The sequence below is a fragment of the Ascaphus truei genome, chromosome 5 (assembly GCF_040206685.1).
Source record: "Ascaphus truei isolate aAscTru1 chromosome 5, aAscTru1.hap1, whole genome shotgun sequence".
In the NCBI taxonomy this organism is placed as follows: Eukaryota; Metazoa; Chordata; class Amphibia; order Anura; family Ascaphidae; genus Ascaphus; species Ascaphus truei.
In genome coordinates this window covers 298473803-298501282 of record NC_134487.1, presented here as the reverse complement: position 1 = coordinate 298501282, position 27480 = coordinate 298473803, and the positions used below count along the sequence as shown (strand labels likewise).

The window sequence follows — 27480 nt, the reverse complement described above, 5'->3', positions numbered from 1 at the left end:
ACTTTAAAAGCTACTAAAGACGTGTATTTTCTGTGGCTCTCACGTCAGATGGCTGCTTATATGATGATTTTTGTTTGTTTCATTGGAAACATCGACTTGTTAACATGACTGGTGCAAACCTGTGCAGATCACAAAGCACAGGGAACAGGGAACAGGGAACGGGGATGTCAGCCTAGGTGCCTCCATTTGGGCTTTTGATACTGGCCACTCCGGCACTGAACAGGTTACAAAAACATGAGAAGGGAATTGTCCCTGTCCACCCGAGTGTCCAACAGAAACATTTCTGTCCGCTTCTTTGAGCGGCGTTATATAATGGTAACATTCAACCCTCACTGGCTCCAGGAGGTATACACAATGCACATCCTTGCTAGAATTACAGCATCAATTCATCAGTTCATGTGCAGCTAATCAAGGCATTTGCTTTCCAGCATAGACCAGGGGAAGAAAAAGCTTATCTCATGCAGAGTCACGATCGTTCAAAGCAATCTAATTGAATTTCAGGGCCAAGAGCATTGCACAACACGTGATGTGTCTCCGACCCAGCACAGCGCCAGACACTGCCGGCGTTGCATAATCACATGCTGTTGCTGGCGGTGATGGTCTGTTCTCTCACTTGCCTCGTTGACTTGGCAGTCTGTGTCTCCTCCAATCATGCCCTGCAGCTTCAATCTGCACACGCTCTTCACATGTACAGGCCACATGTTTCTTGGGGGGGGGACCTTGGCCCAGCAGTAGCCGGGAAAGGAGAGCGAGCTTGTGCCTGTGCTGCGCTGCACCGCTCATCTGATCACTTACCACGGGGTTTGGAGAGAGAGGAGAAGAGGGAGAGAGGGATAGAAGGAAATTTAAAAAAAGGGAGAGGGCGAGGAAAGAGAGGAAGGCGGAGAGGGAAGAGAGGAAGGTGGAGAAGGAAGAGAGGAAGGTGGAGAGGGAAGAGAGGAAGGCGGAGAGGGAAGAGAGGGAGGCGGAGAGGGAAGAAAGGAAGGCGGAGAGGGAAGAGAGGAAGGTGGAGAAGGAAGAGAGGAAGGTGGAGAGGGAAGAGAGGAAGGCGGAGAGGGAAGAGAGGGAGGCGGAGAGGGAAGAAAGGAAGGCGGAGAGGGAAGAGAGGAATTTGGAGAGGGAAGGGAGGAAGGCGGAGAGGGAAGAGAGGGAGGCGGAGAGGGAAGAGAGGAAGGCGGAGAGGGAAGACAGGAAGGTGGAGAGGGAAGAGAGGAAGGTGGAGAGGGAAGAGAGGAAGGTGGAGAGGGAAGAGAGGAAGGTGGAGAGGGAAGAGAGGAAGGTGGAGAGGGAAGAGAGGAAGGTGGAGAGGGAAGAGAGGAAGGTGGAGAGGGAAGAGAGGAAAGAGAGGAAGGCGGAGAAGGAAGAGAGGAAGGCGGAGAGGGAAGAGAGGAAGGTGGAGAAGAAAGAGAGGAAGGTGGAGAAGAAAGAGAGGAAGGCGGAGAGGAAAGAGAGGAAAGCGGAGAGGAAAGAGAGGAAGGCGGAGAGGAAAGAGAGGAAGGTGGAGAGGGAAGTGAGGGAGGCGGAGAGGGAAGAGAGGAAGGCGGAGAGGGAAGAAAGGAAGGCGGAGAGGGAAGAGAGGAAGGTGGAGAGGGAAGAGAGGAAGGATGGAGAGGGAAGAGAGGAAGGCGGAGAGGGAAGAGAGGAAGGCAGAGAGGGACGAGAGGAAGGCGGAGAGGGACGAGAGGAAGGCGGAGAGGGAAGAGAGGAAGGCGGAGAGGGAAGAGAGGAGGAAAGAGAGGGAAGAGAGGAAGGTGGAGAGGGAAGAGAGGGAGGCGGAGAGGGAAGAAAGGAAGGCGGAGAGGGAAGAGAGGAAGGTGGAGAGGGAAGAGAGGAAGGTGGAGAGGGAAGGGAGGAAGGTGGAGAGGGAAGAGAGGAAGGCGGAGAGGGAAGAGAGGAAGGCGGAGAGGGAAGAGAGGAAGGTGGAGAGGGAAGAAAGGAAGGCGGAGAGGGAAGAGAGGAAGGCGGAGAGGGAAGAGAGGAAGGCGGAGAGGGAAGAGAGGAAGGCGGAGATTGAAGAGAGGAAGGCGGAGAGAGAAGAGAGGAAGGCGGAGAGAGAAGAGAGGAAGGCGGAGAGGGAAGAGAGGAAGGTGGAGAAGGAAGAGAGGAAGGTGGAGAGGGAAGAGAGGAAGGCGGAGAGGGAAGAGAGGGAGGCGGAGAGGGAAGAAAGGAAGGCGGAGAGGGAAGAGAGGAATTTGGAGAGGGAAGGGAGGAAGGCGGAGAGGGAAGAGAGGGAGGCGGAGAGGGAAGAGAGGAAGGCGGAGAGGGAAGACAGGAAGGTGGAGAGGGAAGAGAGGAAGGTGGAGAGGGAAGAGAGGAAGGTGGAGAGGGAAGAGAGGAAGGTGGAGAGGGAAGAGAGGAAGGCGGAGAGGGAAGAGAGGGAGGCGGAGAGGGAAGAAAGGAAGGCGGAGAGGGAAGAGAGGAATTTGGAGAGGGAAGAGAGGAAGGCGGAGAGGAAAGAAAGGAAGATGGAGAGGGAAGAGAGGAAGGTGGAGAGGGAAGACAGGAAGGTGGAGAAGGAAGAGAGGAAGGTGGAGAGGGAAGAGAGGAAGGCGGAGAGGGAAGAGAGGGAGGCGGAGAGGGAAGAAAGGAAGGCGGAGAGGGAAGAGAGGAATTTGGAGAGGGAAGGGAGGAAGGCGGAGAGGGAAGAGAGGGAGGCGGAGAGGGAAGAGAGGAAGGCGGAGAGGGAAGACAGGAAGGTGGAGAGGGAAGAGAGGAAGGTGGAGAGGGAAGAGAGGAAGGTGGAGAGGGAAGAGAGGAAGGTGGAGAGGGAAGAGAGGAAGGTGGAGAGGGAAGAGAGGAAGGTGGAGAGGGAAGAGAGGAAGGTGGAGAGGGAAGAGAGGAAGGTGGAGAGGGAAGAGAGGAAAGAGAGGAAGGCGGAGAAGGAAGAGAGGAAGGCGGAGAGGGAAGAGAGGAAGGTGGAGAAGAAAGAGAGGAAGGTGGAGAAGAAAGAGAGGAAGGCGGAGAGGAAAGAGAGGAAAGCGGAGAGGAAAGAGAGGAAGGCGGAGAGGAAAGAGAGGAAGGTGGAGAGGGAAGTGAGGGAGGCGGAGAGGGAAGAGAGGAAGGCGGAGAGGGAAGAAAGGAAGGCGGAGAGGGAAGAGAGGAAGGTGGAGAGGGAAGAGAGGAAGGTGGAGAGGGAAGAGAGGAAGGCGGAGAGGGAAGAGAGGAAGGCGGAGAGGGAAGAGAGGAAGGCAGAGAGGGACGAGAGGAAGGCGGAGAGGGACGAGAGGAAGGCGGAGAGGGAAGAGAGGAAGGCGGAGAGGGAAGAGAGGAAGGTGGAGAGGGAAGAGAGGGAGGCGGAGAGGGAAGAAAGGAAGGCGGAGAGGGAAGAGAGGAAGGTGGAGAGGGAAGAGAGGAAGGTGGAGAGGGAAGGGAGGAAGGTGGAGAGGGAAGAGAGGAAGGCGGAGAGGGAAGAGAGGAAGGCGGAGAGGGAAGAGAGGAAGGTGGAGAGGGAAGAAAGGAAGGCGGAGAGGGAAGAGAGGAAGGCGGAGAGGGAAGAGAGGAAGGCGGAGAGGGAAGAGAGGAAGGCGGAGAGGGAAGAGAGGAAGGTGGAGAGGGAAGAGAGGAAGGTGGAGAGGGAAGAGAGGAAGGCGGAGAGGGAAGAGAGGAAGGCGAGAGGGAAGTTAGGAAGGCGGAGAGGGAAGAGAGGAAGGCGGAGAGGGAAGAGAAGGAGGCGGAGAGGGAAGAGAGGAAGGCGGAGAGGGAAGACAGGAAGGTGGAGAGGGAAGAGAGGAAGGTGGAGAGGGAAGAGAGGAAGGTGGAGAGGGAAGAGAGGAAGGGCGAGAGGGAAGAGAGGAAGGTGGAGAGGGAAGAGAGGAAGGTGGAGAGGGAAGAGAGGAAGGTGGAGAGGGAAGAGAGGAAGGTGGAGAGGGAAGAGAGGAAGGTGGAGAGGGAAGAGAGGAAGGTGGAGAGGGAAGAGAGGAAAGAGAGGAAGGCGGAGAAGGAAGAGAGGAAGGCGGAGAAGGAAGAGAGGAAGGCGGAGAGGGAAGAGAGGAAGGCGGAGAAGAAAGAGAGGAAGGTGGAGAAGAAAGAGAGGAAGGCGGAGAGGAAAGAGAGGAAAGCGGAGAGGAAAGAGAGGAAGGCGGAGAGGAAAGAGAGGAAGGTGGAGAGGGAAGTGAGGGAGGCGGAGAGGGAAGAGAGGAAGGCGGAGAGGGAAGAAAGGAAGGCGGAGAGGGAAGAGAGGAAGGTGGAGAGGGAAGAGAGGAAGGTGGAGAGGGAAGAGAGGAAGGCGGAGAGGGAAGAGAGGAAGGCAGAGAGGGACAAGAGGAAGGCGGAGAGGGACGAGAGGAAGGCGGAGAGGGAAGAGAGGAAGGTGGAGAGGGAAGAGAGGGAGGCGGAGAGGGAAGAAAGGAAGGCGGAGAGGGAAGAGAGGAAGGTGGAGAGGGAAGAGAGGAAGGTGGAGAGGGAAGGGAGGGAGGCGGATAGGGAAGAGAGGAAGGCGGAGAGGGAAGAGAGGAAGGCGGAGAGGGAAGAGAGGAAGGTGGAGAGGGAAGAAAGGAAGGCGGAGAGGGAAGAGAGGAAGGCGGAGAGGGAAGAGAGGAAGGCGGAGAGGGAAGAGAGGAAGGCGGAGATTGAAGAGAGGAAGGCGGAGAGAGAAGAGAGGAAGGCGGAGAGAGAAGAGAGGAAGGCGGAGAGGGAAGAGAGGAAGGCGGAGAGGGAAGAGAGGAAGGCGGAGATGGAAGAGAGGAAGGCAGAGAGGGAAGAGAGGAGGAAAGAGAGGGAAGAGAGGAAGGAGGAGAGGGAAGAAAGGAAGGTGGAGAGGGAAGCGAGGAAGATGGAGAGGGAAGAGAGGAACAGAAAGCAGAGAACGAGAGGAGCCAGGCATACAAAGGGGTTGAATTGAAATAAAGAAGAAAGATTTTTTTTTAAAAAGGACATAGACGGCAATGCAAAAGCAGAGGACGGGAGAAACATATTAAATAAAAGCAATGACTCATAGCCAGAGGACAGGGAAATAATGTCCAGGTTAGAGCCCTGCTTTTACAAACACCAGTCACCGCGCGGGGGACATGGAATAAGGATTACAGGAGGAGGGGGTGGGGTTTTTTTTAACTGATCTTTAGACGTTTCGACGGAATCACAAAACTAGAGGTGGCGTTAAAAGTGGAGCGCTGCGCCTTCTCTATTTCAGAGGTTACGAGTCGATTTAGAGTCAGGTGCTACAGAGTCGTTAGCAGCTGGTCTTAAAATATGATAACGAGGTCTTAAATTAGGGCAAGGGTTCTCAACTCCAGTCCTCAAGGAACCCCCAACAGGTCAGGTTTTCAGGATATCCCTGCTTCAGCACGGGTGGCTCAGTCTTTGACTGAGCCACCTGTGCTGAAGTAGGGATATCCTGAAAACCTGACCTGTTGGTGGCCTGTGAATTAGGGGACTACGCCCAGCACAAGGAATCTTTGCAGCACGACACAGGAAACAGGCAGCCAGCAGGCAGAGGGAACAAGAGAGCATCATTACAATAAATACACATACCATATACACAGACACACACACCAGATACACAAAGGCGCACAACATATACACAGATACGCACACCAGATACACAAATACACACACCAGATACAAGCACCATACACAGATACACACACCATACACACACACACACACACCATACACTGATACACACACCATACACAGATATGCTCACCATATACAGATACACACATAAGATACAGATACACACACCATACACAGATACACACACCAGATACAAGCACCATACACAGATACACACCAGATACACGCACCATACACACACACACACACCATACACAGATACACACACCATACACAGATACACACACCAGATACACAGAGGCTGAAATGAATGCGGTTAAACTCAGGAGACCCCCTGCTCCTGTACACTATTAGTAAAATTCAAATAAAAGCAGCTTCATTACCTTAGCGCCTAGCAGCTAATGCCGAGTGACTTTGCATTGTTTTACCGCACACTAAAACATGTGAAAAAACGGTATTCACTAAGAAAAAACACAATTTTTTTAAAAGTGCGGTCAAAAAATGCAGATCGCCCGACGTTTTTTCTTTTCTTCGTCTTACTGCACTGAATCTGTTTAAACTGCAGCCTGGAAGAGCTGCCCGGAGACGCTGCGTCTCCATGCACGGCGCTTACAGCGATCTTTCCGTTTAAATATTAATTTGACTAATAGTGTGCGGGAGTTGGGGGGCTCCTGAGCTGAACCGCATTGCAGCCTCAGGGACCCACTGCTCCCCGAGATACAGCCCCCATGTACTCTATACACACATAATATATACACACATACATCTATACACACACACCATACATACATACATCTAGTCTAGTGATGTACTGGGTACTACCCGGTACTCGGCGACTTTTCAGCTACCCGGAAATTACCCGGACCCGGCAGCTGGAAAGTGGACCCGGCGCCGGGTATCCGGGTAATGTCAGGGTAGTTGAAAAGTATCTCTTACTTACCTGCTGGAAGCCCGCGCGGACATCTGAACAGGTAAGCAGAGGTGCGGGGGCGGTGGGGCAGTATCAGCGGTCAGTGTGGAGCCCGCGCGGACATCTGAACAGGTAAGCAGAGGTGCGGGGGCGGTGGGGCGGCATCAGCGGTCAGTGTGGGGCCCGCGCGGGAGCTGCAGGACTCCATACTGCACTGTGAGCTGGCACAGCGGGCTGTCCAATAGGAAAGCTTCTTCTCCTGCTCCGGTCACACGGTCCCAGCTCACAGTGCAGTATGGAGTCCTGCAGCTCCCGCGCGGGCCCCACACTGACCGCTGATGCTGCCCCACCGCCCCTCTGCTTACCTGTTCAGATGTCCGCGCGGGCTTCCTCCACCCAGGGTAAGTTTCCTGCACTCCCAGGTAAGTGAAAAAACGGGTAGCCGGGTACCTGGCCGGGTACAAGGCGCCAAATCCTCTGGGTACCCGTTACCCGGTTTAAAAAATTTTTAGGACCCGGTCCAACACTAATCTAGTCACACATCATATAGATGTAGCAGAGTCCCCTTATCCTGTTTCCGGTGCAGGGGAACAGCTCCGCTGCCAGCTGGTCTGCTGACCTTGCGTCGGGGAAACTGTGAGGGCGCGCATGAGTAGTCTCGCAGAAGCTGCGCCCATCTTTGAAGTTGCGGAACCACAACTCCCAGAAGCCTTGGGACTAAGTTGCAGTGGCCATCTTGAATGGCTCTGCAGGTATTGTACAGAGACTACACGTCCCAGAATGCCTGAGATACGGGTCGGGGGTTTTGAGGAAGTTGCGCCGGAAAGGAGGGCGCTCAAGGGGAGGAGGATATCCTCTGGGACAAGGAGCCAGCGTGCTCAGTGCTGAAGGAGGCGGCAAGACAGAAGGTAGTGTCCAGGGAGCAAGTGTCTTCCTGGGCTAGGTCTAGATACTGCCCCTTAGGCCCCAGATAGGCCCTGAGCCAACCATAGCTTAAGTATTGTAGGGAAGGCCCCCAGATAGGGACCCACCCCACCATAGTACTACCGCTACACTGCTGCACCGGTGAACGGACAGCCACACAGCAATCTGCGACCTGGGACCCGGCCGCAGTATTCTGGGACATTGTGTGAGACCCTTCTGCAGGAGCTCACCCCACGAGGAGGAGCTGGACCCTTAGGAGAGAGGGGAATGATTGTCAGGAGGCCCGCTGCGTGGGACCCGCTCCAACGCACCTCTACATGCTGCACCGTACCCAGGCAGGTACCCAATGTGCACCAACATTCACAGGGGGTAGCACTACCTCACATTTGGTTGGGATTGTGGGAATGGACACCAGGGGTTATTGGTGCCACCGCACCCTCAGTACTTTGGGGGAACCACTCAGTGTTTGAGGTCACGGCCTTATATTGTGGCCTAGCAGTGTGTGTGTTATATATTGTGTACAGTAAAGCTCAGTTATATATATTGAGTGGTGTGTTGTTTACTACTGTTGTATTGGTTCCTGTGAGGGGTTATCCCGCCAACGCTGGGATCCCTCATAGGTGGAGGCGCTGCATGTAAGGAGAGAGAGCTCACCCCAGGCTCCCAGAGGCGGAGGCTCAGTGAGCGTACAGGTATTAGCAGCACGCATAATCGTCCGCGGTTTCCCTTAGGCATAGGGAAAGGGATAGAGCAGGGCTGCTGCTGTTAGGGGGCTGGGCAGCTACCTCCATCCTGATTGGCTGCTGCTATGTAAGGCTGCGGCCAGGCAGGGAGTGAGCGTGCTGGCGCTCATGTGTAGTGACGTCACACGCTCGGTTGGGCCGGGCGATTTATGGCCAGCTAGTTGCGTGTGTGGGGGGAGGGGGGGGCGTGGCCATGACGTCACGGAGCTGGTTCGCTCCCATTGGGTGAACCGCTCACGTGACGCGCCAGCAAGCGGCATAATCAAATTTGCTTGCCTCTGCAAGCAGCTAAGCACTGTGCATGTTCAGGTGCTCGCTCACGCTGGCCACACACATTGCAGCAATGTGTTTCATTGTGGCCAGCATTAGCGCCCGCTCAGCATCACCCTGGTCGAATGCAGCCAATCACAAGGAGGTGGCAGGAGCCTGGGGGTGGGGCCAAAGAGTGGAGCAAAAGCATTGGAGCAGAGAGTGGTGAAACTGTGTCCTGTGTGTCCTGTCTGTGTGCTGTGTTCTCTGGCTGTCCTGTGGTGTGATAATGACAAGGAGGGGGGGGTGAGGGAGGATGACGGGAGGGAGGATGACGGGAGTGGGGGTGAGGGAGTGGGGGTGATGGAGGATGGAGGGGGGGTGATAGAGGATGAAGGGAGGATGAGAGAGGATGAAGGGAAGATGAGAGAGGATGAAGGGAGGGGGATGAGAGAGGATGAGGTGAGGGGGGTGAGAGGATGAGGGGTGTGTGGGTGAGGGAGGATGAAAGGAGTGGGGGTGAGGGAGGATGAAGGGAGTGGGGGTGAGGGAGGATGAAGGGAGTGGGGGTGAGGGAGGATGAAGCGAGTGGGGGTGAGGGGGTGAGGGAGGATGAAGCGAGTGGGGGTGAGGGGGTGAGGGAGGATGGAGGGGGGGTGAGAGAGGATGAAGGGAGGATGAGACAGGATGATGGGAGGGGGATGAAAGAGGATGAGAGGGTGGGAGGGTGAGAAGATAAGGGGAGAGGACGAGGAGGGGTGCAGTATTGCTCACCATGTACAGTATGACTGCAGGTCAGTTATGTATAAATGATCTGACCATTACGTCATTTGTTCTAAATTTCACTCCAAGCACGCACCAATTTACATCAATTTTCATATTCTATTTCCTAAAAAATCCTCGGAACGGCGCTCTTACTCCCACTCCAACTCCCACCCACTCGCTCCCAAGACCCCTCCCCAGATTTTTTACGAAACAGAATATAAATTGGTGCAAATTGGTGAATACTTGGAGTGAAATTTGGAAAAAATTACAAAATAGTCAGGTCATTTATAAATAACATTCTTCCTTACCAGCGATTCTCGCGCGCGTCGCACTTTCACCCTTTTGTCCAGTATTTTTGAACAAGCCAGCTGGCAACCCTAGGTGGAGCCGATCTAATTATACTCCGGAGTTACTACTCTGAGAACTCCTGCTAAGCACGCTCATCCCACATGAGAACAATCTTGGGCCATTACTATAGGCGCGATCCTTAACTGAAAATAATAAACAGGGACAGGACACTCTTAATATACATATCTATGCACTTAAACATATTTACAGGACTCACTGTGAGGCCCTCTGCCAGAAGTCCGAGGAACCTGCTTCTGGAGCATTGGGTGGAGCTACATATACCCTTCCATATCCCTATGGTGACATCACCGGTCACTAGACCTGCAAAGGAATGGCTATCCCTCCTTACAGTCATCCTACATCACATGATGGGGAGGGACAATATCAGAGTGATCGCATCTGATTAACCCATTAAGGTAAGGCTGTTAACCCCTTACATCAATGGTTCTCAACTCCAGTCCTCAGGACCCCTAACAGGTCAGGTTTTAAGGCTATCCCAGCTTCAGCACAGGTGGTTCTGTCTTTGACTGAGCCACTGATTGAGCCACATGTGCTGAAGCTGGGATATCCTAAAAACCTGACCTGTTGGGGGGACTTGTGGAGTTGAGTTGAAAGCCCTGCCTTACATTAATTAGTAGTCCACAGGGGGGGGGGGGGAGGGGAGGGAGGCTGCACTAGTATACCTATTGTCTTTATATCTTGTTTTTATGAAAACTCGGGTCATCATTTTTTCTTTAGGTTCGCGGTCAATACTTCTTATACTTATTCAGGAGATAAAGTCTGAAAAACGCTGATCTGGAACAGACTGCCTTTCATTGCGACTTGTTACGGAGAAACTCCTGCACTGTGTATGCGTGGCAATTAAAATAGAATAGGCTGCTTTAAAAGATCTTTACACGCTTCCCTTAATCTTAACGGCCGAAGGATTGGCTCTTATTGCACTTGCAGCACTGAAGGGGTTAATGTAATTACACAGCTGCCCTCGATGTCGCTGGCTATAGCCAGCCGGGTAGCTGCAGGGTATAACAGCAAAGTGGGACCAGCAGCTGAAAGCAGCACACGCATGCACTTCTCACCCTTAAAATGCTGACAATATTCAGACTTCCAGTCTTAAAGTGTTTCTTGGCTCTGTAAGATCAGAACATTTGTCAACCATTTGCAAAACCCAGGAATACCGCCTAGAAGAATCTGTGGTCCAAAATGCAGGGGTGGGCAACTCCAGTCCTCAAGGGCCACCACCAGGTCAGGTTTTCAGGATATCCCTGCTTCAGCACAGGTGGCTCAATCAGTGCCGCAGTCGAAGACTGCACCACCTGAGCTGAAGCAAGGATATCCTGAAAACCTGACCTGTCGGTGGCCCATTGAGGACGGGAGTTGCCCACCCTTATCCAAACTTAGCAAGCATCGCAAACTAGAGTATTTTCCATGATCTGAACTTTCAAATATTCTCCCATATTTAATTTCAGAATATTCAAATAAATAAAAGAAATGACTGCCATTTTATTTAAACTGCGCCCCGTTCGTGAGATGCAAAAATACGCCACATTCACAGCGCAGACAATGGTAAAAAAGGGACACAATGTGCTGCGCGTTCCCGGCTGCACGGCCTGGGCCAGCGCGTGATCTTGGGAGGGCGTATAAGAGGAGTGAAGCGGGTTTGGGGGGGACGCGTCCGTGCAATATTATCATGAAATGGACCACAATTAGCTTCTATAACTGGCGCAGATTCCTTTCTCTTTGCGATCATCAAATCTGTGAGGTTTAGGAGACGAAAAACTTTGCTTCTTACAGTTCCCCCTCAAATGCAGGCAACAGGAAGAAAAGGTCCATGCCGATGGGCGTCATTGCTATGGGGAATTAAGGAACAACCTCCTCATTCGCTTCAGCAAAAGCCGTGTCTACAGTTTCCAATACTTCTCATATGTACATTTCAAAAGGTTAGAAACAGGTTTTAGCACCGGTTCTAAAACACGTGCAAGAAAGGATAGCTAAGGGGTTTCCTTCTGCTGGAACCTACAGCAAATACATTTTGGTACGTTTGTGTCTATACAAAGACAACAGACTTGCTGTGTGGCTGAGAGGCTGCTCGATGTTCAGTGGCACAGCGAGGAATTAATACGCCGGCTTTCACTACAAAAACCACTTTCTCAAATTAATCACTTATTTACAAGGAGCATAATGGAACTTAAGTTGATTATGAGAGACTTGGGAGCATTTGCTGCTTTACTGGGGTGTATTTAAATCTTTATTGCTACTTGCTTGGCCATTGTTAGCAGTAGGATGAGCTCAATGTGGTGTATTAACCTAGGTGCAAAAAAACCCCATAATTGAATGTGCTCTATTTTGAATATACACAAACTTGATGTGATGCAAAGAAAATAGTGCACTGTTTGACAAGACTAAAAGACCATGTATTGTACAGCCTGCTGAGGTTATATGCAGTAAAACAAGCCAGATATTGGTTACTTGAAGCAGATGTTATAACGTAATTTTTTTCTCCCTTCAGCTTCAACAAAACCCTCCAGTTCTGACGGGGCACAAACCTCTTCCCCTAAAACATCTGCATCAAGATTTTTAAACAAGCTTTTACATGTAACGTTGATGTTATCAGATAATAGGGTAACATATTTTTTGGGAGCGGGATAATTTGCTCCAAATAACATCCATGGTTTTCTGACACACTGTATATTTTCAGGCTACAGAAATGTACATTCCATGGAGCGCAGAGAGCAATCACTGAGGGGAAGCTTCCGGCACACCTCCCATTGGTAAGGGAACATGGCAAAGGTACAATGTAACCTGTTACGCTACATACTAAATATAAGTAAGGCTAAGTCCCCAGTGTAGGCTGCGGCGCGCGCTACGGCGTGCGTGCCACACACCACAGCCCCCCAATGGGGCAGGCCCCAGTGGCCGTGTGTGGGTGCGCAAAGCGCGATGACGCGTACGCCGGCAGGGAAGACAAGAATGTTATCTTCCCGTGCCGCGACGCCAACACGTGGTCGGCGCACAGCCAATGGAAGGGCAGATATGCCCCGTCATGGCTGCGCCCCCCATCATGGCCCCGCCCCCACGCATCCCATCGCTCCCCTATAGACCGCACAACGCGGCTTTCAACGGTGCACGCGTCGCCGGGCACACGTGCTGCAGGTAAAACTGCGGCCGTAGCCTAAGCCCGCACAGCATCCAGCCACCTTGGTTGCTCATGGGATGTTGGGGTGCGTGACATGATGAGGAGAAGCCTGGACAGGTATTATGTGCATTCTTTGATTAAAGGTTGGTTTGATGTGATTGGTGGTTTTGGAGGGAGGGGAGGAGCTTCTTTTATTACCGGATTTCCTCGATTCAAAGACGCACTTTTTCCCCCCACATTTTAACGTTTCTGAAATCCGGATGCGTCTTAAAAATCGATGTCAAAAGAAACTCGCCAGCCGCTAGGAAGAGGAGGGGGTTGTGACGTGGTTGCCCATTTGAACTGAAGTATATGTAAAAATGTTACATTGTTATGATGCCCCCGATAAGTTTCCTTCTTCCAATAAGAGGTGAAGAGGGAGTGGCTCAGTGAGTAAAAGACACTGAGTGGCACTGAGAGTTTGAAGCAGGGGAGCCTGGTTCAATTCCCGGTGTCGGCTCCTTGTGACCTTGGGCACCACAAACATAGATTGTAAGCTCCACGGGGCAGGGACCTGTGCCTGCAAAATGTCTCAGTAAAGCGCTACGTATAACTAGCAGCGCTATACAAAAACATGCTATTATTATTATTAAGACATATCCCTTCTCCCCAACGGGTATTTGTAACTGAATGGCTCCTGTACCAATATGGCCGCTAATGCGAATCAACTGAGGATCATGTGATCTCCTACGTTGTGGAACGACGTTCCCAGAACGCGATGCTGCCAACCCTAGCGCAGCGCCTGTCGTTGCCGAAGGTGAAGGTGCCTTCATTTAAGTTGTCATCGTCTGTGCATTTAATGTAGTGTTTCTTCCCCCCCCCCCCCCCCCGTTATGTCCCAGGACATACTTGAAAACGAGAGGTAACTCTCAATGTATTACTTCCTGGTAAAATATTTTATAAATAAATAAATAATAAATTAAATCAATGGTGCGTCTTACAATCTACGGCGTCTTAGAATCGAGGAGATACGGTAGATATAGGTGGATAATTTAAAGTAAACGGAAAGGTAAAAAATATAATGCATCTAAAAAAAGAAGAGAAGTTATGTGAATAAAGAGAAATGGAGGAAAACATTACGTAAGTTTAGTTGGTTTCAAAGTTTTGTCACGTAACATTTTGTCATAAGGAGCAGGTGGTCCTGGGCAGCAAGGTGATGGCGGCTAGTTATTTGCACCCAGTGGGGTTTGGTGGATGTAATGCCATAATGACGTCACTGAATGGGGCAGTGACCAGTTGTTACCATGAAGTGGTTGTAAAGGGCGTGCAGCTGGTTGCAGCCATAATTCTGGTTGAGGTTTTTGGGGCTGCCAACACCCATTTAATGTTTGTTAATAATTGGTTATAAATGGGGTAATAAATGTTCTGGCCAATTCACCCAAATGTCAGTGTTCCCGTGTTTACTGGGCTTTATGGTGGGAGAAAAGTGGTTGGTCATGTATGGGGCATTGGATATCTATCAAGTCATGTATGTGTAGGCCCAATGGGCGGCTCATTGGAAACGGAGCTGAAATAGTCACGTGCACAAACTGCTTATTGATGATTACTAATCTTTAAATTGTCTCCAAGTCCACAAAGATTGAGTGATACATGTCCTGGAACAGGATTGTTCATTTCGGTGTGTGTGTGTGTATCCCTTTCCCAATAAAGTCAAGAAATACATAAGGACTTGTTGTGCTTTCAAGAGGGATGAGTTAAGCTATCTGGCCATACTTCTAACCTGCATATAACCCTTTGGCTCCAGAAAAATACGACTCCGTCATGTTCCGAATCCCAACGCCATGTAATTAGCACTGTCACATGGAATGAACTCGGACTTCCTAGCAGGTCGTTCTGCAGATGACCGCTCTTATGATGGTATTCGGGTTTAATACTTTCTTTTTTTTATTTACAAACACATACTTCACTTATTTTTCTTTCATTAAAGATGATCCCTCGCGTTTTGCTTTTATACTGTTTCATTCAGCTTTGAAAAATGCATTTGAAAGAACTTTCCTTATAGACCAGAAACCGGCTCCACTTTAATCCAGCACTGTGCCACTGCTTTATTTTTAGGAGATCCCAGATCAGTGGTTCCACCTCTCTGATATTATCTCTTCTCTTTAATCCAGCACTGTGCCACTGCTTTATTTTTAGGAGATCCCAGATCAGTGGTTCCACCTCTCTGATATTATCTCTTCTCTTTAATCCAGCACTGTGCCACTGCTTTATTTTTAGGAGATCCCTGATCAGTGGTTCCACCTCTGATACTATCTCTTCACTTTAAATTAGCCAAATGTGTCATTATCGCACACACGCACTGTAATTGCTGACAGTAAAATGCAGTACAAATGATTTTCCTCCTTTTGCTGTATAATGCCGTCCTATTCAATCTCTCTTTCCAGTAAAGATTTAGGCATCCTGGAAATTGCAGTGACAGGTGATACAGCCTGAAAAATGGTCTACAACAAACATATTAAAGCAAGAACGGCACTTACTCAGCAACGTTTAGTATGGGACTGTGGTATATTAATAGGGTGAGTGGGATCTTCCTTGTATGTGATATTATAGGGTGCCGCAAGCGACAAACTCCTGGAAGAAGGGAAGCGATGCAAAATGCAGCGGAACACTTCTGACTTTCAGGAATCCTGTAACTGCAGGCGGTCTGACAAAATCCCGACTGACTGCCATTAATAACACGCCCCACTAATAATACGTTCACATAGTTATTTTTATGAGAAATACACAATTACTCAGTAAATAAATGGGTCAGATCTAATCACAATGGAAGTGTTCCAGTGTGGGCTTTTAATGCTTTCCTGGATGCAACTCACACTACAGACTATGCAGCAAACTCTGTAATAAGGATGGCAATGATATTTTCACGTAGAAGTAGGTCTCTTTTGTTATAGGAAATATATGTATACCCATACCCAGTGTTCGACAAACCTATACATTTGTTTGCCCCGGGCGAGTGGATTTAACCCCTGGGCGAGTAAATATTGGCCCAAGCAGCACACGTTTGGCACTAGGTGGCGAGTAGATTTTTTTGTGTGGCGAGTAGATTTTTTGGTGATTTGTCAACCACTGCCCATACCCATGTCATGTAAGATCATTATTTATTAATTTATCAAATGTTTTACCAGGAAGTAATACAGTGAGAGTTACCGCTCGTTTTCACGTATGTCCCGGGCACAGAGTTATGATGACAAATACATGGTTACAAATACATAGTTACATAAGTGAGCAGGGTCATTAGTCTTACTGTGAAATCACCACAGTGCAATACACGTGGTCAATTGCAAAGTGATATTTTCTATCGTACTTTAGTGAGTAGACCTACAAGGCATTTGTGGAAATAAGCGACCCTAATATATAGCCATCTCTTCCACCAGGTCTGAGAAGTAGAACGTGTGTATAATACAAGCGGTGATATGTCTCCGTCCTACCGAATCATTACATCATATTACCTGCTGTTTGCATCAATCACTTCATGCAAATATTTTGAAGGTGAAACATAGGCAAAATGCCTCAGAAGTCTTCACTTTGCGATTTTCCTGCTGGCTTTGTAGCTGTGGCACACAACTGATGGTTACAGGCACTGCCTCGTTCTATTTTTTGAATGTATCATTTATTGGAGGTTGAAGCAGGGGTCTCCGGTGCTGAACTGTGCACATTTCAGTTCTGGGTACCCCCCTGCTTCCCGAGATACATCCCGCCGTGGGGTGTGTCAGTATCTCTGTGGCGTAGAGGAAAGTATCTCAGGCCCCCAGAGCTGAAATTAACGCAGTTTAGCTCAGGAGACCCCGTGCTTCAAACCTGTGATAACCAAACAAACAAACCAATAAATGAAACATGTATTTCTGCTTTAACATGAAGGTAACTTTAATGGAACAGTGGCCACTAGTGACTACCATGATCTGTTGCTGAAGACTGAAGGGGGGTTCAACATTACACAGTTATGGTAAAATAATACCTAAGGCGCAGTCCCCTGTACCGCTGACCGCGCTCATGCTTGGAGAGCGGTGACGTCACCAACTCTCCAAGCATGAGCGCCGGGTGTCCGCGCTATTCCGCAAGCGCGCGGGGGGGGGGGGGGGGGCTTTGCTGGCAAGCTGAGCGCGGTTCAAAGTCAGATTTTTTTGTCTACGCAAGCGCCAAGCGTGGGTGAGCGTCCTTGCCCGCACATGAGCGTGCGCGCTCTTTGTGAGAGGAAACATAAAAACTGAAATAGCCAGAAGCAACCTCGCCAAGCACCGCGCGCTCAGCGGTACAGCGGACTCAGCCTTAAAAATTCTTCTACTAACTATAATCCAATTACCTTCTTTTTTTAAATTTGACGTAAACGTGCAAAAACAGCTCAACGCGTGATAACAAAGTTCTGTTAATTCTGACGGGCTGATCCTATATGTACCCAAGCTGCCAGGCGGTTTTCGGCCGCAATTCCCCCGTTGAAGTTGTAGGATAAGAAATAGCCTAGTAGCAGCAAATAAATAAAAGATTTAAAACCTCCCTTAAATATATATATGACGCGTTATTAATCATTAGGCATGAAAAACACTACGATCAAATCGCCCCCATTTCACACTTCGATGTGTTAAAATGAAGTACCCCAGCCAGCTGCCTCATCAACTCCTTATTTCTTATGTGCATTATCAATTAACTTGCAAACATTTCTATTTTCTTTTCCTTTGGATAATTATTAAGGAAAAGCTTGCAAGCTGTTACTTTTCAGGGCCACGTTTCAGATGGCTGCATCATCGGCTTTCTACCAGCCCAGTCTGTATCCCTAAACCCCCAGCCTGTGTTATAATCTCCATCTGTAGTATTTCATGTGTCTGTAAATGTCCATGCTATCTCCTCAGATCGGCATCTTATCGCAGCGCGTCCAAAAGCTGCACTTCAACCAGAGGAAACTCTATGCAAGAAGACTACTGAATATAAGTGGGAAACATTAGAATCCCCAAAATGCTAACCTTGTACTATCTTGGACGTTCTTGTTCCCAAACATACTGTAACACTTTTTTGTCTATTCCAAATTTTCTGCGCTAATTACACATTTATTACCATTTTGCATTACTGAACTATTAACTGAACAATGTTTTGAATCCTCTCCTCTCGCGGTGGATTCCTTTACCTTTTTATATAATTAGATACTTATTATTACCAGGGCTTTTATTTATTTATTACCGCCATCTTTCCCCCCCCCCCCCCCCCCCACTGCTGCAGGTTTTCACTGCAGCTCCAGAGGGACCGGAGCAGCACTCCCCCCCCTCCCCGTCCTCGTAACATTCTCAGAGGGGGAAGTGTGTGTGTGTTATTGGGGGAGGGGGGGTTATTATGTGTATTGGGGGGTTGTGTGTATTGGGGAGGGGGTTTATTATGTGTATTGGGGAGGGGGTTTAATATGTGTATTGTGGGGGAGTTATTATGTGTATTATGTATGTGTGAGGGTTATTATGTATATTGGGGAGGGGCTATTACGTGTATTGGGGGTTATGTGTATTGGGGAGGGGCTATTATGTGTATTGGGAAAAGGCGATTATACTGTATGTATTAGGGGTTATGTGTATTGGGGGGCTATTGTGTGTATTGGGCGGGTAGTTATGTGTATTGGGGAGGGGGTTGTGTATTGGGGAGGGAGGTGCTTAGTGTGTATTGGGGGAGGGAGGTTGAGTTTGGGGGGGCAGGAGGGTGTGGGAGAGAGGTGGAGATGAGAGAGAGGAGGGGGATGAGAGAGGAGGTGGGAGAGAAAGAGGAAGGATGGACAGGATGTGAAGCGGTCTGCGGACCTGAGTACCAACACCTCTTTTTTGGCTTATTTTGTCCCTCTGAAGGATTGTCCCTTTCCCCATATGTTTTGTTTGAGTTAACCTATTAGACTGATTACACTATATCACTATTATATAGGTCTCTGTTTACAATGCCTCTTTTCCAGCAATTGTCATTTTTAACGATAAATCAACTACTTAGCCTTTGTTGTTTTTTTATATGAATTTGTTTTGGCATTTTTGCAGGTTCCATTACTATTTTTATTTCAATTTTTATGTTTTTACATTCGCCCTGATGGTATCACTGCCAGTATTTTTTTATTTATTCGCCTGCGCGTTTCGCGGTGTCTTTTTAGAGGTGTATATATAGTTTCTGTATCTTGGCCAAGGTCCCAACGAGAACCGAGACGTGGATCCTGATTAAATAACTGTTACCTGCGAGTGCCTGCATCCTTCTTCATGTGCTTTATAAATGTTAATATAAATTATATTTGAGTCAAAAAAGAGCATATTGCTACTTTTAAAACTGCGACAATAAAATTGATGTTGTTTAAAATTGAGTGGGTGGAATTTCTGCCTAATTCAACATTTCACTGCGACAGCTTGAAATCTTTTTTTTATTAGCAATTTTTTTGTCAGCTGTAACAATGAAAACAGAATTCATATCATGAGCTAATTATGCCAAATGCAGGTCTGTGCTGACTGCCCGAACTGTTACATGAGAGGGAATTAGGATAACTTAAGATACAAATATACATCCTCTCCCCTGCTGGCTGTGTGGTTGTTCCCACGAGCGGGTATTATACTGTAGTCATGTATAGAAAAAACTGCAGTACCTGCTCCACAAAGTTGTCTTTGTTGTCCAGCATTTCACGTAATGTTTGAAGTATTTTGATGCAGAGTTTCTCCTCTTTTTCCATTAGTTTCTTTGTATGATTAATCAACCTTAAATAAAGTGAGAAACAACCTTTATTAGGTCTTAACAGAGCATTCGGATGTCATTTAGAGACCTGTGTACAAAACAATATAATAGCGAATAACGACTATTATTGATAATATTCCATTATAGCTTCTATGGGGCTTATTGAAACTCCACTGAAGCTGCCCATTGAGTCGGTTTCGGGCGAGATTCCCCAATGATTTAAATGGGGAATTTTGGCTGAAAATGGTCTGATCGGCCACTTCGGAGGATATAGAATTAGTCCCTATAAGTCCACGATACGTGTACCTGGTTTAACTACTGTATGAAGTAACCTGCGGTACTTACTTATACATAAAGGCACCACATCGGATTCTAGCATCACTTCCATCTGGAAACAAGAGTTCAGGACTGTGCAAGACATCAACCAGAACCGAGAATTCAGCCAGCAACATTGGACTGAACTGTTTCTCCAAGGATAAGACAACATCCTAAAACATGAAAAGCACATTGACAAGCCCATGAAACCCCTTTATTGTGGGTGAGGCCTGTTAAGCATCACAATGACTGTGAGCAGGTAGTGTAGAGAGAGTTTGGAAGATAGAGAGAAAGATGGAATAAATGGCACAAAGAGACGATATATGTTATAAATGACACTCAAAAGCTACAGTACGTTACCAACTTTACCGAACAAGAGGCAAGAGACACAACTACAGCAACATCTAAATTGTTTGCAAGATCTAGGGCAAAAATTCCCGACTGTATGCTATACTGTAACTCCGGCTGTATGCTATACTGAAACTCCGGCTGTATGCTATACTGTAACTCTCACTGTATGCTATACTGTAACTCCGACTGTATGCTATACTGTATCTCTCAATGTATGCTATACTGTAACTCCGACTGTATGCTATACTGAAACTCCGGCTGTATGCTATACTGTAACTCTCACTGTATGCTATACTGTAACTCCGACTGTATGCTACACTGTATCTCTCAATGTATGCTATACTGTAACTCCGACTGTATGCTACACTGTATCTCTCAATGTATGCTATACTGTAACTCCGACTGTATGCTATACTGTAACTCCGACTGTATGCTATACTGTAACTCCGACTGTATGCTATACTGAAACTCTCACTGTATGCTATACTGTAACTCCGACTGTATGCTATACTGAAACTCTCACTGTATGCTATACTGTAACTCCGACTGTATGCTATACTGTAACTCTCACTGTATGCTATACTGTAACTCCGACTGTATGCTATACTGTATCTCTCAATGTATGCTATACTGTAACTCCGGCTGTATGTTATAATGTAACTCTCACTGTATGCTATACTGTAACTCTCACTGTATGCAATACTGTAACTCCGACTGTATGCTATAATGTAACTCCGACTGTATGCTATAATGTAACTCCGACTGTATGCTATAATGTAACTCTCACTGTAAGCTATACTGTAACTCTCACTGTATGCAATACTGTAACTCCGACTGTATGCAATACTGTAACTCCGACTGTATGCTATACTGTAACTCCGACTGTATGCTATACTGTAACTCCGACTGTATGCTATACTGTAACTCCGACTGTATGCTATACTGTAACTCCGACTGTATGCTATACTGTAACTCCGACTGTATGCTATACTGTAACTCCGACTGTATGCTATACTGTAACTCCGACTGTATGCTATACTGTAACTCCGACTGTATGCTATAATGTAACTCCGACTGTATGCTATAATGTAACTCTCACTGTAAGCTATACTGTAACTCTCACTGTATGCAATACTGTAACTCCGACTGTATGCAATACTGTAACTCCGACTGTATGCTATACTGTAACTCCGACTGTATGCTATACTGTAACTCCGACTGTATGCTATACTGTAACTCCGACTGTATGCTATACTGTAACTCCGACTGTATGCTATAATGTAACTCCGACTGTATGCTATAATGTAACTCCGACTGTATGCTACACTGTAACTCCGGCTGTATGCTATAATGTAATTGACTGTAATGGCAAGATTGCTTGTCCAATAAAGTCCATGAGGCTTGGGATGATGGTGAGACGTGAGCCGGCCGTATAATATACTGCCACAACGGTCTTACGTACATTTTAAATCAGGACTGTGAGGGTCACCAATAACAGAGTTACATTTAGCATTGCTAAAAATATCATCATACCACATGTTATGGGACTTCCTGCTGTAGACCCCTGAGTGACAGAGCCTGTGATCATGAAATAATGAGCCACTTTACCCGTCTTCATTTTAAAAACAGCTCCTAGAAGGCTCCATTCATTCACAACTGAGGGAGGTCATTTATCTTACATTTTAACTTAAACACATACTTTTTTAATATTGATAATATGCTAATAGTGTCAGTGAAACCTGCCATTTATTAGATAAGAATTCACTGTCTAAGATTTAAAAAAAAGAGAGAAAAAACCCTATGGCGCCAAAACAATTATTTAAAAAAATTATTGTCTTAAAAATATAAAATCCCCCCCCCCCTCCAAAGTGTTACACTCACGAGACGGTATCTCTGTATAAGGATTTATAGGTAAGTAGGGTAGACTTAGTAGAGGATATCTCCTCTAAGTTTAGCCTTTAGACTTTTTACACTATATCATCACCCGACTTATACAGGAACTGCTGACCTTTTCCTAATATACTGTTCCACTTTACCTGCAGCTTTTCAATGATGTTCCTGTAGTCCCATGCTGGCCCTCCTAACGCTTCTTTGAAGCGCGGCCCGGTGCGAGCGGACATCCTCCAGCCCATGGCTGCTCTCTGCACCATGTTGGAATGGCATTTCATGAACAACGTGTTCACCTGGCTGTCCAGGTCGACTGGAATCGCAATCCCACGGTTCTTTGCTTTTGTAAAATAAGAATGGGTTACCATCAGTCGAGCGTGACTTGGTGCATCCAAGATAACGGACATATGGGAAGAGAACATCTTTTATATATTAGCACTTCCTCTTGCTGTCATTTGAAGGTTTGGCTCTTCTAATTTTCGGGACAAAATGTAACTGCCAACAAATGATCTCTTGCTGTCCCTTTGCGTTCCAGTATTAATGTAATATGTTGAGGGTTACTTACTAACGTCTCTCAGCTGCAAAGCTGGTACAAAACCAGTGCAACAGAATTGCACCAGGTTTATTCAAATAAAAACAGGCGCTTCCAATGGGATTCTTTTACTTAAACATGGTGGCATTTTGTCAATCTTACAGCTGGGAGATTTATGTATAAAAAAGCCCCATTACTTGGGGGTCTTTTGTGAGTTTCTCAAGACTTTTATATCAGGTCTAAATCAACACATCTTTGGAGTCACTATATATATATATTTTCCTTAATTGCAGTTGAGCCCATAACTTGCCACAATCAGAGGCATTTTTTCTTCCACGATATGTCCTGCTGTGACAGCTACACTACGTGTACTATGGCTAAATCCCAAAGGGCATTACAAGCTTACAGTGCAACATGTTAATTTGATTCATTGTGACTCATTTTTCATCATTTTAAGACTAATTGCTGCAGGACCTGTCTGTGATCTAATGAGGAGATGTATCTACAATCATTTGTCCCCTTCCAAATTAGAATGGGGGGGTCACCATCTTGTAGAGGCACCATCAGGACACCATTTATGCTGTAGATTTACCATATGAATTCCGTGTCAAAATGATTCTGATATTCAGTTGATGAAACACGAATAGTAATACTTATGTTTTATTTCAATGATATGGCAAGTTTTACTGTGGAATAAAGTATGACTTTCCATGAAAGCCTAGTTCTTTGTTTGTCCCAAAGAGAGGGCTCAAATGCTTTCCTGTTGATGATACCTAGAAAAGGAGATCGCGGTGTGCCCTTCTGCCAGAGAAGGATTCTGCTCTATTGTTGAGTAATGCAGTAGTAATGTAGGATTCTTTTCTTTGCTGTGCAAACTGTAAAATCCTTGAACTCATTAATAGTTCTTATAGAATAAAAGGAAAATGTCGCTGGTAGTTTCAATGTCTGGGACTTTGCATCAAGTTCTCGAGAAGTGTCTGTCGACGCACACCCGTTATCTTTCCGTGTTTCTGTGCCATATCAGAGAGACTTGTTAATCACCTTTCTGACATTTGTCTGTACTGAGGATTATTCTATCTCCCTTGCTGGATGTTTATAATGCAGATAGAATGGTAAAAAGGGAGGAGTCGAGATACAGAATTGGAAAACATCTTATTGCTGCCATACACGTGGCGTATAAATCCTTCCCCAGTTCAATTACTAAATAACTACTCCTAAAAATTCAAAGGTCCTAAACAAATGGGAGTAATTTGCTTATAACACGGCTACTCTACAAAAACTGAACCATGAAGGCTGCAATTGAAATTCATGACAAAAATGTGTTAGGCCGGGTCCACAGTGGCCGCTGCGGCGCTCGCTACGGGCTTGCGCGCCACACACCACAGAACAGCCCTCTATGGGGCAGGCCCCAGTGGCTGTGTGTGTGGGCGCGCAAAGCGCTGTGACGCGTACGCTGGCAGGGAAAACAAGAATGTTGTCATCCCGTGCCGCAATGCGGTCACGTGCTCGGCGGGCAGCCACGGAAGTGCAAATATGCCCCGCCATGGCCGCGCCCCCTCACGCATTCCCTCAGTCTCCTACAGATCGCAGCTGTAATCTGTGCACGCACCGCCAGGCGCGCGTGCAGCAGGGAGCAACTGGGTCGTAGCCCAAGGCTTGGTCCTCGCTGGCTGCAAGAGTCGCAACTCAACAGGGCCGGGCCCACTGCAAGGGGCGTCCGTCGCGCTGCGCCGTCAGCTTTTCCTGCAGACTGGAAAATTGTGCTCAGTACTAGTGACGGAGCGCTAGGCCACGTCCTCTGGCGGTTCAGCCAATGAGGGCGAACCTGCCGGGTGACGTCATTGCCGTGCCCTCCATCACTCCCCCGTCACGCAACCCCCCCTTTCCCCTGCAACTCACTGCAGACCGGGGAACTAGGTGGCACGCGCCGCCAGGCCAGCAGACGTGCATACAGCGCAAACAGCGCAAACAGCAGGGCCGTCACCCAAGACAAATCACTAACTACTGTTTGCTCAGGGGGTCAAAAGCTTCCTGCAAAGGTTCTGCGTGGCCCACTTTAACACATTTGGAGTGTGAAAGCATATATAAACAGGTAGATTGTAAGCTCTCCGGGGCAGGGATTTCCTTTCCTATTGTTTGACTTATTGTATTATAATTCCCTGTACTGTATTGTCTTTGTACAGCGCTGAGTACACTGTGTGCTATATAAAGAAAGATATACATAGGTATGCAGCTCTGATGTGATCCTGCCGACAAAGGTATCTACCTCTTGGATCCTTACGCCCACAGGGGCAGATTTGTTTAGCAGGGTGAGATTTTCCCCAAAAAGTGTTGGATATAAGTACAACTTCCAGACGCACGAACACTTACCCACTTCTGCCAATGTTTTGATACAGGACTCCACTGAGGCTTTCTGAGCTGGGTTTGGCCAAGTACAGTTATAAATTCGAAATGCTGATTGAAGTAATTGGATGAACACGGGTTGATGCGTCTGTGAAAGATCACAGGGGATTAAACGCATGCACGCTGCCACCTGCATTTGTATTGGATCTACAGAGGTAGGCTCCATTTCTAATACAAGACAATATTCTAGCCCTTTACAGACAGCAATAGCCGTGTCTGCTAAAATGTGCAGGAAAACGGGGAGTTACATATACTTCCAAACGCTTTCCTGTAAAAAAGCAGAATAACAGCAACAGCATTGCACAGGAATAAGGCACAGCATTGCACAGGAATAAGGCACAGCATTGCACAGGAATAAGGCACAGCATTGCACAGGAATAAGACACAGCATTGCACAGGAATTAGACACAGCATTGCACAGGAATAAGGCACAGCATTGCACAGGAATTAGGCACAGCATTGCACAGGAATTAGACACAGCATTGCACAGGAATAAGACACAGCATTGCACAGGAATTAGACACAGAATTGCACAGGAATAAGGCACAGCATTGCACAGGAATAAGACACAGCATTGCACAGGAATAAGACACAGCATTGCACAGGAATTAGACACAGCATTGCACAGGAATAAGACACAGCATTGCACAGGAATTAGACACAGAATTGCACAGGAATAAGACACAGCATTGCACAGGAATAAGACACAGCATTGCACAGGAATTAGACACAGAATTGCACAGGAATAAGGCACAGCATTGCACAGGAATAAGACACAGCATTGCACAGGAATTAGGCACAGCATTGCACAGGAATTAGGTACGCGGGAGATTGGAGGAACAGGCTGGTGGACGTGGGGAAACCCTGGGAAATAAATAAACCTGTGTGAATTTCGGGATGTCATTTTTCTTGCAATGCCTCGTATAATAAAAATAGATATCATTCTCATTACAACACATTCCTTTATTAAACTGATGAGTAGTTACATCGGATACTACAACACTATGTATTAGCCACCCATGTCAGGCTAGGGTGAAAGTGAGGAAAAAACCCAAATATTGCATTGCGCTCCTGTGTTTTACTTTTATATACAATAAGTGCAATGGAGTGTTAGATTTACAAAGTGGGAGACCATAATATCACGCTGTTACCATGTCACGCTGTTACCATGTCACGCTGTTACCATATCACGCTGTTACATGTCACGCTGTCACCATGTCACGCTGTCACCATGTCACGCTGTTACCGTGTCACGCTGTTACCGTGTCAGGCTGTTACAATATCACGCTGTTACATGTCACGCTGTCACCATGTCACGCTGTCACCATGTCACGCTGTTACCGTGTCACGCTGTTACCATATCACACTGTTACATGTCACACTGTTACCATGTCACACTGTTACCATGTCACGCTGTTACCATGTCACGCTGTTACCATGTCACACTGTTACCATGTCCCACTGTTACCATGTCACACTGTTACATATCAAACTGTTACCATGCCACACTGTTACCATGCCACACTGTTACCATGCCACACTGTTACCATGCCACACTGTTACCATGCCACACTGTTACCATGCCACACTGTTACCATGCCACACTGTTACCATGCCACACTGTTACCATGTCACACTGTTACCATGCCACACTGTTACCATGTCACACTGTTACCATGCCACACTGTTACCATGCCACACTGTTACCATGCCACACTGTTACCATGCCACACTGTTACCATGCCACACTGTTACCATGCCACACTGTTACCATGTCACACTGTTACCATATCACACTGTTACATGTCACGCTGTTACCATATCAGACGATTACCATGTCACAATATTACCATGTCACGCTGTTACCATGATCTCAATGTACAAATGAAGCGAATGCATGTAATACAGTGAGAGAAGCCGTTACTGGGACTCTCCATTGTAATGATAGTTATTCTGTTTTATAAAAGTCACACAGAATATCCAAGTTGTGGTTTCTTTTTTTGTATTACGGTTGAGCTCGGCCTTATCTTCTTACCGATTAATCACTGATCATCAGGAAAAGCTTAAACTACCTTGAATACGGATTTGTATTCTAACAACAGAATGTCTGACTTAATAAATGTGCCCAGCTGTCCATTAATCCTGCAACATAGTATGGCCCTGGATGTTTTTTTTTTTTTAAACATGTTACTAGTCTAATAAATCACTGATTTGAACAGTAAAACACGGACAATTAAGTGTTATTAACAATATTCTGGAGGCCAAGGTTTTGTCTTGGGAATTAAATATCCATATGTGGATGAAAAGAGAATGACAAAGAGAAATAGGAACAAGTGAAGAAGAACACAATGTGGACACAGGGACTGTACAAAACCATGAAAGTCTGATGAAATATCCCTGCTTCAGCACAAGTGGCTCAATCAGTGGTTGTGCCAATGATTGAGCGCCCTGTGCTGAAGCAGGGCTATCCATAAAACCTGGTCTGTTGGTAGCCCTTGAGGTCTGAGTTTGACGCCCCAGGTCTACAGAATCTCGGATGATGGATTGGTAAAGGAAAGGAGAATACAGGCGGTCCACGTTATCCGCCGCTTCACTTTACGACCGACGGCATATCTGACGCGTCCCAATGCAACCCTATGGGGACGTTTTCCAACGCTGGAAATGCCTTATCCGACGCTCACCGTCACTGATTAAC

The 27480-nt window shown here is 47.4% G+C and overlaps 1 protein-coding gene across 6 annotated transcripts in view; it reads right to left on the bottom strand.

Moving 5' to 3' along the window:
• Positions 1-27480, bottom strand: part of ITPR2 (inositol 1,4,5-trisphosphate receptor type 2) — a 317011-nt gene that overhangs the window by 101897 nt on the left and 187634 nt on the right. For all 6 annotated transcript variants that reach the window (XM_075602849.1, XM_075602844.1, XM_075602845.1 and 3 more), the window contains 4 exons: positions 24753-24873; positions 22000-22190; positions 19643-19785; positions 19212-19320 (listed from right to left, as the gene is read on the bottom strand). In XM_075602849.1, the coding sequence (XP_075458964.1) occupies positions 19212-19320; positions 19643-19785; positions 22000-22190; positions 24753-24873 (564 nt within the window). The remainder of the gene's footprint in view (positions 1-19211; positions 19321-19642; positions 19786-21999; positions 22191-24752; positions 24874-27480) is intronic.